Source organism: Alosa sapidissima, chromosome 2, assembly GCF_018492685.1.
Source record: "Alosa sapidissima isolate fAloSap1 chromosome 2, fAloSap1.pri, whole genome shotgun sequence".
In the NCBI taxonomy this organism is placed as follows: domain Eukaryota; kingdom Metazoa; phylum Chordata; class Actinopteri; order Clupeiformes; family Clupeidae; genus Alosa; species Alosa sapidissima.
Genome location: NC_055958.1, coordinates 1,419,733 through 1,434,642, shown reverse-complemented (window position 1 = coordinate 1,434,642; position 14,910 = coordinate 1,419,733). Strand labels below are relative to the sequence as shown.

Here is a 14,910-nt window from a genome sequence, read left to right as displayed (position 1 = left end):
GATACAAAATACAAAGCCATTTTCTTCAACCCAATAAAATACAAATTACAAAAATACTATTTTATATTTGAAATACATATATTAAATACACATATCATAAATACTGCCCATCCCTGATCTTAGCAATCAATGTCTGCTGTTGTGTAACCAACTAGTGTGTAGGTACAGTACATATGTGATAGGATTCTGCCCAGATAGTGTATAGGTACAGTACATATGTGATAGGATTCTGCCCAGATAGCAGGGGGCTGGCGGACCTGGCGGCCCACTGGGGACAGATCTGGCAGTCCGCTGGCATCTTGCTCATCGCAGTCCGCTGGCGGGTTATAGACAAATTGGCCAATATTTTGCCACTATTGGTCATACTCCATATATCACACTGCTGTGACAGTGTGCCTTCTTTCTTGCATTCTGTATTCCTCATGCCAATCTAGCTGTCTGTCTACATATTTGTACATATTTGTATGCATTGTATGAACTGCATCTGTAAACTATCTCTCAGCGTGAGATTTTTCATTTGAAGTGGTAGAACTTGTGAGTAGTTGCTTTGTTTGTGTCTGACCCTGTTCTTTATTTGCTGGTCCCCTCTCCGCTCACCCTCTCTCTGTTTTCTGAGCGCCGCTACACGAGCTCTGAGAACAAGAGTGGTGAAAATGAGTCATCAAGGGCCACCACAAAGGCTACGTGACACATAGCTGCTAAGCTTCTCAGAAATATGCAGTGAATGAGTTCGACTTCAAAGATGTGATGAACTCTTCCTGCCTTGTGTTAGCACCTCAAACACCACTGTCAGTGACCTGAGTTTCCAACCTTATCAGGAAGTCACGTCCCATATGCATAATGAAGGTTCTTGAGTTCTCTAAACTGGATGGCAGTATAGTGGACAGGTCACCAATTCCCATCTTTGGACACAGTATTCATTTTTCTTTTTTTTTTAACTACATACGGTCAAGTGTATTTCTTACACGGGAGCATTTTGATATACTTAAATCAGTCTCTGAATTTAACAAAAGAGGGTTTTATATGTATGATAGCAGAGCAAGGAAGACATGTCCATCTGTTCCTAAACCATCTCTCATTCTCTTATCCAGTGTCATCCTCCACTCATTACCTGGATTTGGCCAACATCTGTGTCAGCATACGCTTGGATGTTTACTGTACCCAAACAGTGATATCAAAGAGAGCTTCATGGCCTTCCAGCACACAAAAATAGATCCCTCTTCTCAATCAGTGTTTCCAGTTTGAGCAGGAAGAGAAAACACCATTAACTTTCAGAGTCTCTTTTCCTCAGCAACAACTGTATTTGGCTGCATTCTGCAGGAACTAGTTGTGAAACAGTGCCATCTGTTGAAACAAAAGGGAAAGTAAAGGATGCCAATCATTACAGTAATTAAAGGAACAATATCAATACATGTTTAGATTCATTTATAACATTTCCTTAGAGGCTTTTGTTAAAGCAACACCAAAGAGTTTTTGTACCTTAAAATAATGTTTCCAAAATCGTTTCAGTGCATGGTTCATCAACTCGTAACAGGATGAACGGCAATTCTGCATTCGCTTCACGGCCCTCTATCGGCTATAACCGCACTATGTAAGTTTGCCAGATCAGGTAGCTGTAAATGACGTCACTCGTCAGGACCAATGAGGGAACTGGGAGTGGTCGAAGGAAATCGTGAAGCTGTCCGCGAGCTGTTGGAAATATATCAATTGATAATAAACCCCTGTTAAACCTAATAAATCTGACTCCGCTCAATATTAGAAAAGTTTCGGTTCATTGTAACATTGTTATCCTTAGTGGATTGATACGCCCACAATACATATTGTTAATGAGAATGCCTAACTCGTTTTCTTGTGACACGCGCTCAAGCTTAGGAATATATACTATAGGTCTCCTCCATCTGCCGATTAATTCGGGCGGTTCCTAAACATAACACGTATTGGTCTGGAAGTGGTCAGAGGTTACATGCTGATCCGGACTGCTATACTCATCAGCGTGTTAGACAGTCAAGCAAATTCCTATGCTACAGGGGGTCAGGCTGTGCTAGGTTTTCGCGACCAATCTAGGACCATCGCTGACAAACTGCCCACCGCTGTGTAATGCTTGGTCATTTCATAATAACATGCCAGCTCCCAGGTGATTTAGTTTCTACGGCGGAGATAACTAATCCCAACCGTCCATTATGCTAGTAACGTTACCTAAACTGCTACTCTGGACTACAAGTACAATAGTAAGGCAATGCGGGTCAGAACATCACAATTTATTTGTCAGATACAAGCTATTCATCCAATACATTATAGAAGGTACATCTAAATGAATAATGTGAAAGTTACGAAAACAGGTTAAAGGAACATTTAGGAAACCATATGAAGCAATCAGAGAATGAACACACCAGCTCAGAGGAGGATGAGTGGTGCGGGAGATTCTGACTACAGACTTCTTCTGACTTCTTGAATTTCCCCTGGGGATCAATAAAGTACTGTATCTATCTATCTATCTATCTATCTATCTACAGAATGGCTCCTAGAATGCTCTGTTAACCTCACTTAAATAGGCTACCTAGTTTGTGGTTGGTTACATTGATATGGATCACATGATTGGAGGTCAGCTGATTTTGGGTCACATGAGAAGTACTTTGATGAGACTTGAGACCATTGTTGTAGTGAGAGTGCATTAATCAAGACATGACAATGTACACATTAATTACATTTCCTGCTTCCTAGTTAGTTTCTCCTGTGAAAAAGGCAAAGGTTAGAGATATAATCAAAAGTTGTTGTAGCAGCAATATGTGACAATGGGCCCACCATGAGGTCATACCATCATGTGGTAGGGTAATTAATCAACAGTTCACATGATCAGGAGTTTGATCAGTATAGAAACATTAGGACTCCTTACATAGCGGATCTGTAGTTCGATGGAATGAGACATAAGAAACTACAAATTTGACTTGCATCTGATGTCGCAATACATCATACTTTTATAAGTCATGCAACATATTCTACCTTGTCTGTGGACATTGTTATTTGCAAAGCCGGTGCTGGATAAACAAATAGCGTGCGTGCGACAGAGGGAAAGTTCTTTGGTGTTATAATAATAATAATAATAATAATAATAAAGCTTTATTTGTATAGCACCTTTCATACACAGAATGCAGCTCAAAGTGCTTTACATTTGAAGCATGTAACACAATAATAGTCAGTCAGTCATTATCAATCACTTTTCTTTGCTGTTTATGATATACTCAGCAACATATCAAAAATATAGAAAATGACGTCATAAGACTGGCAGCCTTAACCCTCTTACCCCCCACAAGCACGCCATATGGCAACTGTGGCAAGGAAAAACTCCCATATTCCAGGAAGAAACCTTGAGCAGAACCTGACTTAATAGGGGGAGCCCATCTGCTTCTGGCTGGCTGCGCCCTCCAATAGTAGCAGATGTAGAATAATCTGAAAATGTAGTCTACAGGATAAGATGAGTTAACTAAAAGCTTTCCTGTACAGGTATGTTTTCAGATCTTTTTTAAAAATATTTACTGAACTCGCCTGCTTGATGTACAGAGGCAGGGTGTTCCATAGTTTGGGGGCATAATGGATAAACGCAGCTTCTCCACTTTGTTTGTGGAGCACTTTGGGTACGATTAAAAGATTAGAATTGGATGATCTAAGTTTCCTTTGTGGTTGATAAGATATTAAAAGCTCAGAGATATATGAAGGTGCTATGCCATTCAGAGCTTTGTAAGTAATTAACATAACCTTAAAATCAATTCTATAGGAAATAGGGAGCCAGTGCAGTTCAGCCAACACAGGGGTGATGTGTTCTCTCTTCTTAGTCTTAGTTAAAAGTCTAGCCGCAGAGTTCTGTATGAGTGCCAATTTCTTTAGATGTTTTTTGGGAAGACCAGTGAAAAGTGCATTGCAGTAGTCTAACCTGCTAATGATAAAGGCGTGAATTAGTTTTTCTGCATCTTGTTGAGTTAAAAAGGGCCGCACTTTGGCAATGTTTCTCAAGTGGAAATAGGCTGTCTGAGTAACTTTACTGATATGGGGCTTAAAACTTAACTCTGCATCTAAGATGACACCGAGGCTTGTTAATTTTGGTTTGACCTGATGTGCCAAGTTCCCCAGATTACTAAGAATAATATCTCGCTTTAGTTTTGGTCCAACCAGAAGTACCTCTGTTTTGTCATCATTTAGTTTCAAAAAGTTTTTGCTCATCCACTGATTAATGGAGGTTAGGCATGCAGTGAGGGAGCAAAGGCCATCTGGGTTAGTTGGCTCCACAGAAAGATACAATTGGGTATCATCTGCGTAGCTGTGGAAGTTTACATTATGTTGACTTATGACGTTTCCCAATGGAAGCATATATAGAGAAAATAGCAGGGGACCAAGGCAGCTCCCCTGGGCCACACCAAAAGGCAAGTCATGTTTTTCAGATACATGATCTCCTAGACTGATATAAAAATCTCTGCCAGTAATGTAGGTTTGAAACCAGTTTAGAGCATTATCAGAGAGACCCACCCACTTCGCAAGGCGGTGAATTAGGATGCTATGATCAATGGTGTCAAATGCCGCACTCAAATCCAGAAGATGTTGCTTTAATCTTCAAGGAGTTTATTGGTTTCCTGTGGCATGGCTCCTTTAAAGTGTTGCATTGCCTTTCCTGAACATTTGACAACATAATGATAATAAGTTATGTTTGATAACCAGGGCCCATGTGTAGTTTAGTAGTGTAGTAGTTTTCTGTGCTGATTCTGCATTAAATGCATTCATTGCTAATTATGTCTTAGCAGTGCAAAGAGGCCCTGTAGTTTCCCTATTGGCTGATAATGATTTATTTTTAAAAAATGTAAAAAAAAAAAATTCCCCCCTTCCCTGCGGGGAGTAGGCCTAGTATGTTAGCCCATCGGCAAGAGTCAAGACTTCTGTTCTTGTTAGGCACAACTAGTGGAACAAAGTTCTGTGTGTGTGTGTGTGTGTGTGTGTGTGTGTGTTGGTAATGCAAGTTTTGTTAGAGTTTACCCTGGATGGAAAACCATCTCATTAATGACTGAGTTTGTTAGGGAGACACTGAGTATAATATGATTTATTTATTTATTATTAATTTATTTATTTTACATATTTTTAAAAAAGAAATTTGGTGCAGTGTTTTTGGGAGCTTCTCTGGTGCTCAGCTGCCTCATTAAAAAGTTTGCTCCATAGGAGATGTGAGAAGGTGAGCACTACCGGTCTTTAGTGATCCAGCAAAGGCAACATCGTACTGAAAACAAGAGTCTTCCATTCAAATTAAACTCCAATCTCTGAATAGCTAACACATAGGAGATGTTTCATCTCATATTATTTTAGATGTTTTATTTCCTCCTGTACACATGCCATGGTGGATAAAGTAGATAGATGAAGAGATTAGAGATAATGGTGGTGGTGGGGGTAGATTAGAGATAATGGTGGTGGGAGGTTTATTAGAAATGCCTTTCGACCTCAATTGCCTACATAAGACGTGTGGATTGTTAAAACTGAACTTTTTTTGTATTTAGCACAGGAAAAGAGTTTACCCAGCAAAAATATCTTGTTGTTGGCAAATCTAACTCACCGAAAATAGCAGAAATTAAATGAAAAGAGCCCTTGGATAACTATGACTTCTATTAATGAAAATGTCAGAAGTGTCTCTCCTAACAGCTCCTCATCTGAACTGGAATTGGCCCTCAGTTGGCTCGCCTGGCAGATAATAAACACCTGACATGGAGCTGATGCTCAGACAGACAAACGTATTAAATCAGGGGCCTCCTCGTGTTAATTATGAGAGAAGCAGAACAGCACAAGCTCACACAACAAACAAAACAAACTTGAAAACTTTAGGTAAACAAATAACGCCAGCTACAAGCTAAATGAGCTACTGCCTTGGCAAGTTAAATGAGCCGCAGGAAAGAATGGATAGAATAGAATACAAAAAGTTTTGATTACAGTTGATGAAGAATCATGTTCTGAATTCATGTTTCAGTCACCTTTCGTTCAGCAATGAAATCTACCGATAGAACCATGTAGGCTATCTACACAAATCTTTCTTTTAAACGTCGCTTATGTTTGAATATTGGCTTTGCATGATGTTCCTCAAGTTTTACTTCAACAACACTACCATCACTGAAAACCTTAAATTATTATGGAAGATGGCTGATTTTTGTTGCTACACCTTGTATCTCTTATGTTGCTACACCTTGTAACTTATTTCTCAGTTACAGAATAGGAGTACGTATATGTGTCTCTGTACCAAATATGAACAATCTTTTGTCTGAGTCTTTAACTTTAACTTTCTTGGCCTGGCCACAGCGAACACCATAAATATGAACCCTCCTTCGCTCATACTTGTGTTGCTATCAGTGTCTCATTCAGTATCCATCAGATCCATTTCCTCTGGGATGTTTTATAACCCTGCAATTCCACCTCCTCCTTCTGCAGGCCAGCGATCAGGCAAGCTATGGGCACAGCGATCAGGCAAGCTATGGGCACAGCGATCAGGCAAGCTATGGGCACAGCGATCAGGCAAGCTATGGGCACAGCGAACAGGCAAGCTATGGGCACAGCGATCAGGCAAGCTATGGGCACAGCGATCAGGCAAGCTATGGGCACAGCGATCAGGCAAGCTATGGGCACAGCGATCAGGCAAGCTATGGGCACAGCGAACAGGCAAGCTATGGGCACAGCGATCAGGCAAGCTATGGGCACAGCGATCAGGCAAGCTATGGGCACAGCGATCAGGCAAGCTATGGGCACAGCGATCAGGCAAGCTATGGGCACAGCGATCAGGCAAGCTATGGGCACAGCGATCAGGCAAGCTATGGGCACAGCGAACAGGCAAGCTATGGGCACAGCGATCAGGCAAGCTATGGGCACAGCGATCAGGCAAGCTATGGGCACAGCGAACAGGCAAGCTATGGGCACAGCGATCAGGCAAGCTATGGGCACAGCGAACAGGCAAGCTATGGGCACAGCGATCAGGCAAGCTATGGGCACAGCGATCAGGCAAGCTATGGGCACAGCGAACAGGCAAGCTATGGGCACAGCGATCAGGCAAGCTATGGGCACAGCGAACAGGCAAGCTATGGGCACAGCGATCAGGCAAGCTATGGGCACAGCGAACAGGCAAGCTATGGGCACAGCGAACAGGAGTCCCTGAGGTGTTGTTGGGAGAGAAACCAATTACTGTACAGGATTCTGAACCTTGAACACAGTTACTGTATTTGTCCCATTTGTAGATTGAGTGAGATACTCCCAGAAGATGAGAAAAGCACATCTAGATGGGCAATGGAAGGCAATGGAACGAAGGAAATGGGGGTCGGAATCTGTTCAGCACCACTACTTGTAGATTTCTACCAGATATAGAAAGGCAGTGTCCGTGAAGACATAGAGCTGGGCTCACATACCATTCTTACCAAGAGACTTGACTTCTGCATTTGGGGTTTCAGATCACGCATGACACTGGGAATGTGGGTCCGGTATCCTTACACAACAACCCATATTGTTAGAAATATACTCCAGTCATTGATTAACCCCTAAAAACTCATCTAAATGGACGTTCTTAAAACACATGTCTACCACATGTATGCCATTAAATGTAAATGTGATGAGAATGTGAAGTCCTTCTGCATTAGCCTATTAGACTTTGATGACTTTGGAAGTATTTGTGCTTACCCATAATGCAATTGTAATTCATAGTAATAGACAGAAAGCAGTTATACAGTACTGTCCAATTTCTTTACCATTTCCCATAATGCTGTTTAGGCTAGTGACAAATGGTCAGAAAGGGCTTTAGTTTTTAAGATACCCCTACCGGAGGTAGAACTAAACCCAACAATGTTTTTCCTCATCTCTAAGGTCTCCCATATATGAAATGGATTCTTGGCTAAAAATATTTTACTGCTAAGATTGTTAAATTAAAGGTCCAGTATGTAGGAAATAATGGAAAAAAACTGTAACCATTCCAAAAATTATCACCATATGTTGTCAGAGAGTAAGGAAACACGATGAATTGAAGTAATGGCTTATTAACATTACTCTAACCCGTAAAACTGTAAAACCCATGAAAAAAAATGAGTTACGGGGCGGAATCTCTTGGAATTTCCGTTTATGTTTTGAACGATTAATTCTAGAATAGCGTATTAATAATGGGCTAGCGCGTCCTCCTATTTGGGTTGCCAAATTAGCAAAGGCCAACTGTCAACAGCTGTCAGTTGTAGTCATGAACACCTACGAGAGGCAGGCAAATTTCCAAAATTAAAACAAGAAACAAATTAAGTGGACATCGGAGGAGCTTCCTGAGATGGTGACGTCTTCGTCAAACAAAGAATATCAAGTCTGACACAGAGCTGGCCATACAGGTAGCCTAGGCTAAACTTCATCTGCATCGCTAACTTCAGCTAAATATGTTACGTTGGTTAGAGAGGTATTTTTTGTTTTCACTGTTTCCGTAATGTGTAGCTGGGTCATGGTTGGAGAAACGTTAAAGCAGCTGCAGGTTAACTAACGTTAGCTAAGTCTTCATTACATGTGGCAACCCAGAAGAGCCTCGCGTCTGGTAGTCTTGAGAACGTTCACCAGTGTTTTGATTTTGGCCTACAGAACGTTCGGTAACAATCCTACAAATTGCATCTTTAACAGATATTGTTATACACCCCAAAACCAAAAAAGGACTAAAATATAGCCTGTCCGTATTGGAGTTAAGGCATATAAATTAGTGCAGATCAATCACACAAGCTCTGAGAGCTTTGAAACGTGGCATGTCTATAGTCAGGAAGTTGCTTTACCTACTAGAAAAGACTGGATGTGAATATCTTGATGTATGGAATGAATAGAGACATGTAAACATACACCTAAAATAAGCGGACATGCAAAAAATGAATATCTATGCAGAATGTTTTCATTTACTTTGTAGCTGCTTTACCAGGGATTATCATAGAAACACATATGATGGCTTGTTGGAAAGGTGGGGTTGTTCTGAATCCAACAATACCAAATATGTAAATATAGTATGACGAATCAGGGTGTTCTGTCACTCAATGTATGAGGTGTCCAAAATGAAAGAAAACGGAACACTGGTAAAATACAGTCTCAAGTCCAAATCACATTATCAGTGGTGAGAAGACTTCACTCATTGTTACTGCAAGGTAAGTGCTGCTCTATATTTACATTTAATAATGATACATTTCATATGTCCCAGTATTAAACAATTCATATGAAACACAGATCCAATTGAATCAGGTTAACATTGGAATGGAACACCTTTATTAAAATATTTATATTCACTTGAATTTTGTTTTGGTCAAGTCATTACTGAATAATGGAAAATATTATTGTTAGCTTTTGTCTGTCCAGACCAGCAGTGGACAGTACAGCCTACACTGCTTACTTTACCCCTAAGTAGCTAAACAGTTAGTTGTAGAAACTACTATCCCTAGCTAAGAAAGTACTTAGCCCTCTGACCAATGTTGCACGTGTATTTCAACTTGATTTGCATTTCAATGAAAATTCTGAAATGTTTATCATTTTTCCTTTTCACTAGTCTCTTGAATTATGGAGAATATCTTACAGGCATTGGATCCAAAGCTTTGTATCATTTGTGGGAAACATTTTGAAAAGGGCAAGAAAAAAGATCCCTATGTCCAGTAGAAGGCCTCCAACGCATACTTACCCTTGCTCAGCAGAGAGCGAGATGGTGATGTCCATAAAACTCTGGCTCCATATACAGATGATATTTCCTCCAAAATCAAAGTTTCATATCATGTAGAGTGAACTACTGCAGTAAGACAAAAATCAGTGAGCAGCAGCAAGTTGCAAATGTTGAGAGTGAGAGCACATCTGCACCAAGAAGGCTGAGTAGGGTTGTGTTTCATTTGTGGGAAGGCCAGCTCTAGATCAGAACCTCTGACAGCCAATTCGACTGGTACAGGGGCAATGTAAATTATAGGCCAAGTATACCGAACCCCTAACCAGAAGGCCACGGCTGTCCCCAGTACCAGAGACAAGGTCCTTCGGGCAGCTTCTGAATGTACATTCAAATTCTTTCATGCCCAGATCTCTTTGCTTTGCAAATACCATAAAATGTGCCTTGCACATTACATTTCTAAACAAAATATAACAGCAGCCATAGAAAAGAATCAAAAAAGCAGGGGAAGGGGACGTGGGTGTGGGAAGGGGACGTGGGAAGGGGACGTGGGAAGGGGGCGTGGGAAGGGGGTGTGGGAAGGGGACGTGGGAAGGGGGCGTGGGAAGGGGGTGTGGGAAGGGGACGTGGGCGGGGGTGTCTAGTGACGCTACCAACCCACCACCGGGAGATTTAAAAACACACTCAGCTGATCAGAACGAACAACAACAACAACAACATCAAGGAGAAAGAAAACATGGCACACTGGGGAGACCAAGAAATCCGGACGCTCCCTTAGGGCAGACGATGAGGTGATGCGCCACATGAACGGGACGGTAAAGGATGGTCCTATATTGGAAAGACTGGCCGGAGAACTCCGCGACCTCGGGTATGCACGGGACAAGATGCTGGTCACCAGCAAATTAAAAAGCCTGCGCAAAATTCAACAGCGTGAATGACCACAACGGCAGAAATGGCAGGGGAAGACTGGATTGGCCATATTTCGACCTCTGTTGTGCGATTTGGGGGAGCAGCCTGTCGCTCTTCAGAGCAGCATGGAGCCGACACCTGCATCCCCAGCATCCAGTGTCCAGTGATTCCAACACCGAAAGCCAACAATCAGCCACCGATAACCAACCAGGTAAATTCGTAGGCCTACTCATTTTCGCAATTGCAGGCCATAGCATTCCCCTGTGTGTTTCACCGATTTGTTTGCCTATGAAACAACCTGACTAAGTACGTTATATTATGTTATCTAGAACCTCCAGCGCAAAGGCGAAAAAAAGCCACCAAAACCCAGTTCGTGGTGAAGGAGATCCAAGACTTGATCTTGGCCTTGGATCAAAAAGACATGGAGGAAGAGCGCATTCGTTCAGAAAACCAACACGCGCATGAAGACCAGCTCTGGAGAGAGGTGCAGGAGGAAGAGAGAGTGGCATGGGAGGCCGACAGGCGGGAGAGGGCAGAGCAGATGGGGATGTTGGCTAACATGTTTAAGGACATCCAAAGGGACATGCAGTCGCAGTCTTCCCTTATGCGGGACATGATTGCAAGAATCCCAGCTCCTGTACCAGAGCACAGCACCCCACGCCACTAGCGTGCACCTGCTGCAGCGTCCTACCACTCTCCTCCGCCACCATTCCCCAGCTAACACCTGGACGAGTCACACACTGGGCCGTCTGCGTCTTAGCAGCAGCTGGAATGATCATATTGTTGTTTTTAATTTTGCGATTTTTTTTTAAACATTTTTTAGCACTGCATATTTTGCAGCTATAGGGCTCTATCTTTGGTTAGAATGTTTTTTTGTATGTTTGTAAATAGTTATAATACACTGTTGCACTGATGTTTCATTTTGCACTTGTAAATAGTTCATGTTTGTAAATAGTTATAATATGCCTCCATTGCACTGTTGGATGTTTCATTTTGCACTTGTAAATAGTTCAAGCACATTTCTTTCTATTAAAACATTTATATTTTAATCTTCCTGTGTACTTCACTCATTCGCCAGACTTCACAAATACAGCCTAAGTCCGCGGTTATTCAAATGTGTACGTCTAATCGGTGAATTCACACTTCTTATTGTAATACTTAATGCATCGTATACCAATTGCTTTGGTAACTGCACCTGTTTAGAATATTGATTAGAAATGATGGCATGTATAGGCTGTATGTGCTGACGTGTAAATAGCTACATTGCATAGGCCTATTTGCTAATATAGCCTAAAGACCTTCACTCAGGAATCATCACGTAGGTCTGTATCATCAATGTCTTTATTTACAATCACAATCACAGCAATATTTAATACTAAAGCATCACACACAAATGCAAACATTTACAGAATTGACATAATTGCTTCCCGGATAGCCTGTGCCTGTGCACCTGGTGGAGCAAAATGATGGTCTGGCCCAGGGCGGATGACTTGTTCAATGTTCCACTCCGGTAAAAAATTTTCTTTATTGAGCTCACAAATGTTGTGAAGAACACAACAAGCAAGAACAACGTCAGATACGGAAGCAGTGGCAACGTCGAGTCGCTTGGACAGGCACCTCCAACGACCTTTGAGGCGTCCGAAGGCATTTTCCACTACCATCCTCGCTGAACTCAAACGGTAGTTAAACTTCCGCTGCTGCTGATCGAGTGCGTGGTGGTTCGTGAAGCCTTTCATCAGCCATTTCCTGAGTGGATATGCAGGGTCTCCAATTATATGAACAGGGATCTCTACATCACCAACAGTTTGGGATGCCTGGGGGGGTGAACATAAACATAACTTAATGCAACCCCTGAAATCAATACCCCGCAGGGTGGCAAAATTGTATCTAACGCCCATTCCCCCACATAGGCCTACAATTTCACTTCAGCACAACAATATAAATAGGCTTTATAAGGGCATGTTTTGAAATGCTCCCAACACATTTGGCTGCAGATGGCAAAAAGTACAAGCAGTAGCCTAAACATGACATTACTTCACATGGGAAGAGGTAGCCGTCTTGTTCAGCCTTTATGAAGATGGGCGAGTTGGCCAAAATTCGAGCATCGTGTGTGCGACCAGGCCAACCCACGTACAAGTCTGTGAAGCTAAAAAAACAATGAGGACCAACATGAGTATCATAATGTTTAGAAAACATAGCAAAGTAATAGCCCATGCAGACCTATAATGTTATCCTTACAGGGCCGTAGTCACCATAGACATTGAAGGGGACGTGTCCAAAATATGACCAAAATGTCCCCCCCCAATATATGGACATAGCAAAATAAAGAAAGAAAAAAGCGCTATAGGCCTACAGGAAACCAACACGCACCGCCATCTGAAATGTAATCAAACGAAAATAACGCACAAATTAGTGGGTTCCAGAGTAGCCTAGACCCCTGAGTGGTTTGTCCTGGTGGTTTTCTGTTTTTCGTTAGTGGCGTGCGCTATCAAAAGCTTCCATTTACTGCACCCTACTGCGGTGAGGTAGGGCTGTCAACAATATCGCAAAAGCTACCGGTACAATTTTAACAAAACTTGTTGGAAAGGTGTAGCACAGGCTAAGGAAATCTCATACATTTTTGGAGCCGATCAGACTCAAAGGGAACTTTGAAACATTTTCCATATTGTAGCCTATTCTCACAATGATAGCGAAAGTGAAACATTTTATTTTAAATGATGAATTTGTGCAAGCCTGTGTCATTCATTTCTTTCACATGTCATTCAACATAAATAGGCTAATGCATTCATATGCTAGTAGTAATGCCAGACATTGCCGTTTATAGGCCTCTTAGAAATGGTTGTTGCATCTTGCATATGTTAAAATTGTGTGATTAGCCGCCAGCATAATAAAATCTAAATTAAAAGACAAAATCTTATTAGGCTATAGGTCCAAACCTATGATAATAAGTCAAAGAACCACATTCTGTGTAATATAGAGTAATATCTTTTAAAGTATACATTTTGAAGACAAATGGAGTCATACCACAGGTCCAGGGATGGATTACTGGATTACTAAATGGGCTTACTGGGCCCAAGAGCTCAGGGGGCCCTGAAGCCCAAGCCTCTGTGTCAAGTTGGTTCTTCTCCATCCTTCTCTTTTCACAAAACTCCCCAGAAGTAATCATTTAAAGGGTAATTAAAAAAAAAAAAGCTGGAGGAGGGGGGGGGGCATCTGTGCCCAGGGGTTCATAATCCATCCATCCATGCCATGCCTATGTCCGTCAAAAGTTTGGAATACTCTAATTGACTGACTTAACTAACAACTTGTTTGTGATTTTTAATAATATTTTTTGCATGGTAGGAAATGTATTGAAATTCTGTTTGGGGGTCCCTCAGACCCCACCACAGATTTGGTCCCCCCCAATGTTGACATCATGACTACGGCCTTGTATCCTTACCAGCAGTTGTGGTCGATGACAGCTTGGAGAACAACGGAGTGCCAGCCCTTGCGGTTGTAGTAGGAGTTTGGGTCGTTCCTGGGGGCAATAATGGGAATATGTGTACCATCGATGGCACCTGCACACATCGGATAGCCCCGTTCAGCAAATCCATCGATTGTCTCCTGAAGACGTGCGCCACTCGGCATGCTTACAAAGTGGCAGAGAGCCATCTTCAGGATGGCACTAACTTCCCGCACCACAATACATACAGTGCTGATACCGACGCCAAACATAGAGCTAACACATCTGTATTCGCATGTGCTAGCAAACCACCACAAAGCAATGGCTAGTCTGATCCGTGGTTCCAGTGGCTGTCGCCAGTTTGTTGCCTTGTGCCTTTTCTTCGTCTACGACGTTGAAGATCTTTGAGTCTTTGAACTTCGAACTGCTCCCTGCTTCTCTTCAATTTCTCTTCCAAATTACTTTTTATTGTCCGAAGACGTTGCTCGCAAGATGAATCCGATTCTGTCGAAGCATAGCACTGCACGATGACAACTTCAATTGCATCTGCAAGGTACTAAAGATGTTGGCAGCAGCTAGCCAAAGTGTTGTCGGTTCTCCCGCCATGGTTTTGAAAATTACACACCTGCTGCATCTGAAGGGTGCATAAGGCCTACGCATATTAGTCTACACGGCCCCTATTGCACGTCACGTTTAAATTTGCTAGCTGGTCCTGCCTAAAGGTCCTGCCTCCTGGCTCCCCAAATCGCCAGAACTTGTGAACAGATCAGCAGGCCGGCAAATTTTCACCTCGTTTTCAGACACACGTTGCGGCAAAAAGACGTCTCCTCTTCCCGCAAATTTTGCGTAATCTCTGTGTGAAAGGGCCTTATGACAACATCCTAAAAGACCATTGCTGAGCAAGAAG

At 42.2% G+C, this 14,910-nt stretch overlaps 2 protein-coding genes across 2 annotated transcripts in view; one reads left to right on the top strand and one right to left on the bottom strand.

The window, feature by feature from the left end:
• LOC121693693 (immunoglobulin superfamily member 3-like) overlaps positions 1-7,816 on the top strand; it is a 42,847-nt gene extending 35,031 nt beyond the window's left edge. Inside the window, exon 14 of the mRNA XM_042073299.1 lies at positions 7,805-7,816. The gene's annotated coding sequence lies outside the window, so the exon portion shown is untranslated. The remainder of the gene's footprint in view (positions 1-7,804) is intronic.
• Positions 7,817-11,782: 3,966 nt separating this feature from the next.
• zmp:0000000634 (protein ANTAGONIST OF LIKE HETEROCHROMATIN PROTEIN 1) lies at positions 11,783-14,404 on the bottom strand. The gene is made up of 3 exons (XM_042074339.1): positions 14,001-14,404; positions 12,596-12,707; positions 11,783-12,375 (listed from the first exon to the last, which is right to left on the bottom strand). The coding sequence occupies exons 1-3, from the start codon at positions 14,273-14,275 to the stop codon at positions 11,965-11,967; spliced, it is 798 nt and encodes a 265-aa protein (XP_041930273.1). The 5' UTR covers positions 14,276-14,404; the 3' UTR covers positions 11,783-11,964.
• Positions 14,405-14,910: the final 506 nt, after the last annotated feature.

Excerpts from the sequence above, each read along its gene's own strand:
- zmp:0000000634 (XM_042074339.1), bottom strand. The coding sequence starts at position 14,275 with ATGTTTGGCGTCGGTATCAGCACTGTATGTATTGTGGTGCGGGAAGTT. Across the intron at positions 12,708-14,000 it reads GTCATCGACCACAACTGCTG|CTTCACAGACTTGTACGTGG; the intron begins GTAAGGATACAA and ends TTGTTTTTTTAG. Across the intron at positions 12,376-12,595 it reads GCTACCTCTTCCCATGTGAA|GCATCCCAAACTGTTGGTGA; the intron begins GTAATGTCATGT and ends TCACCCCCCCAG.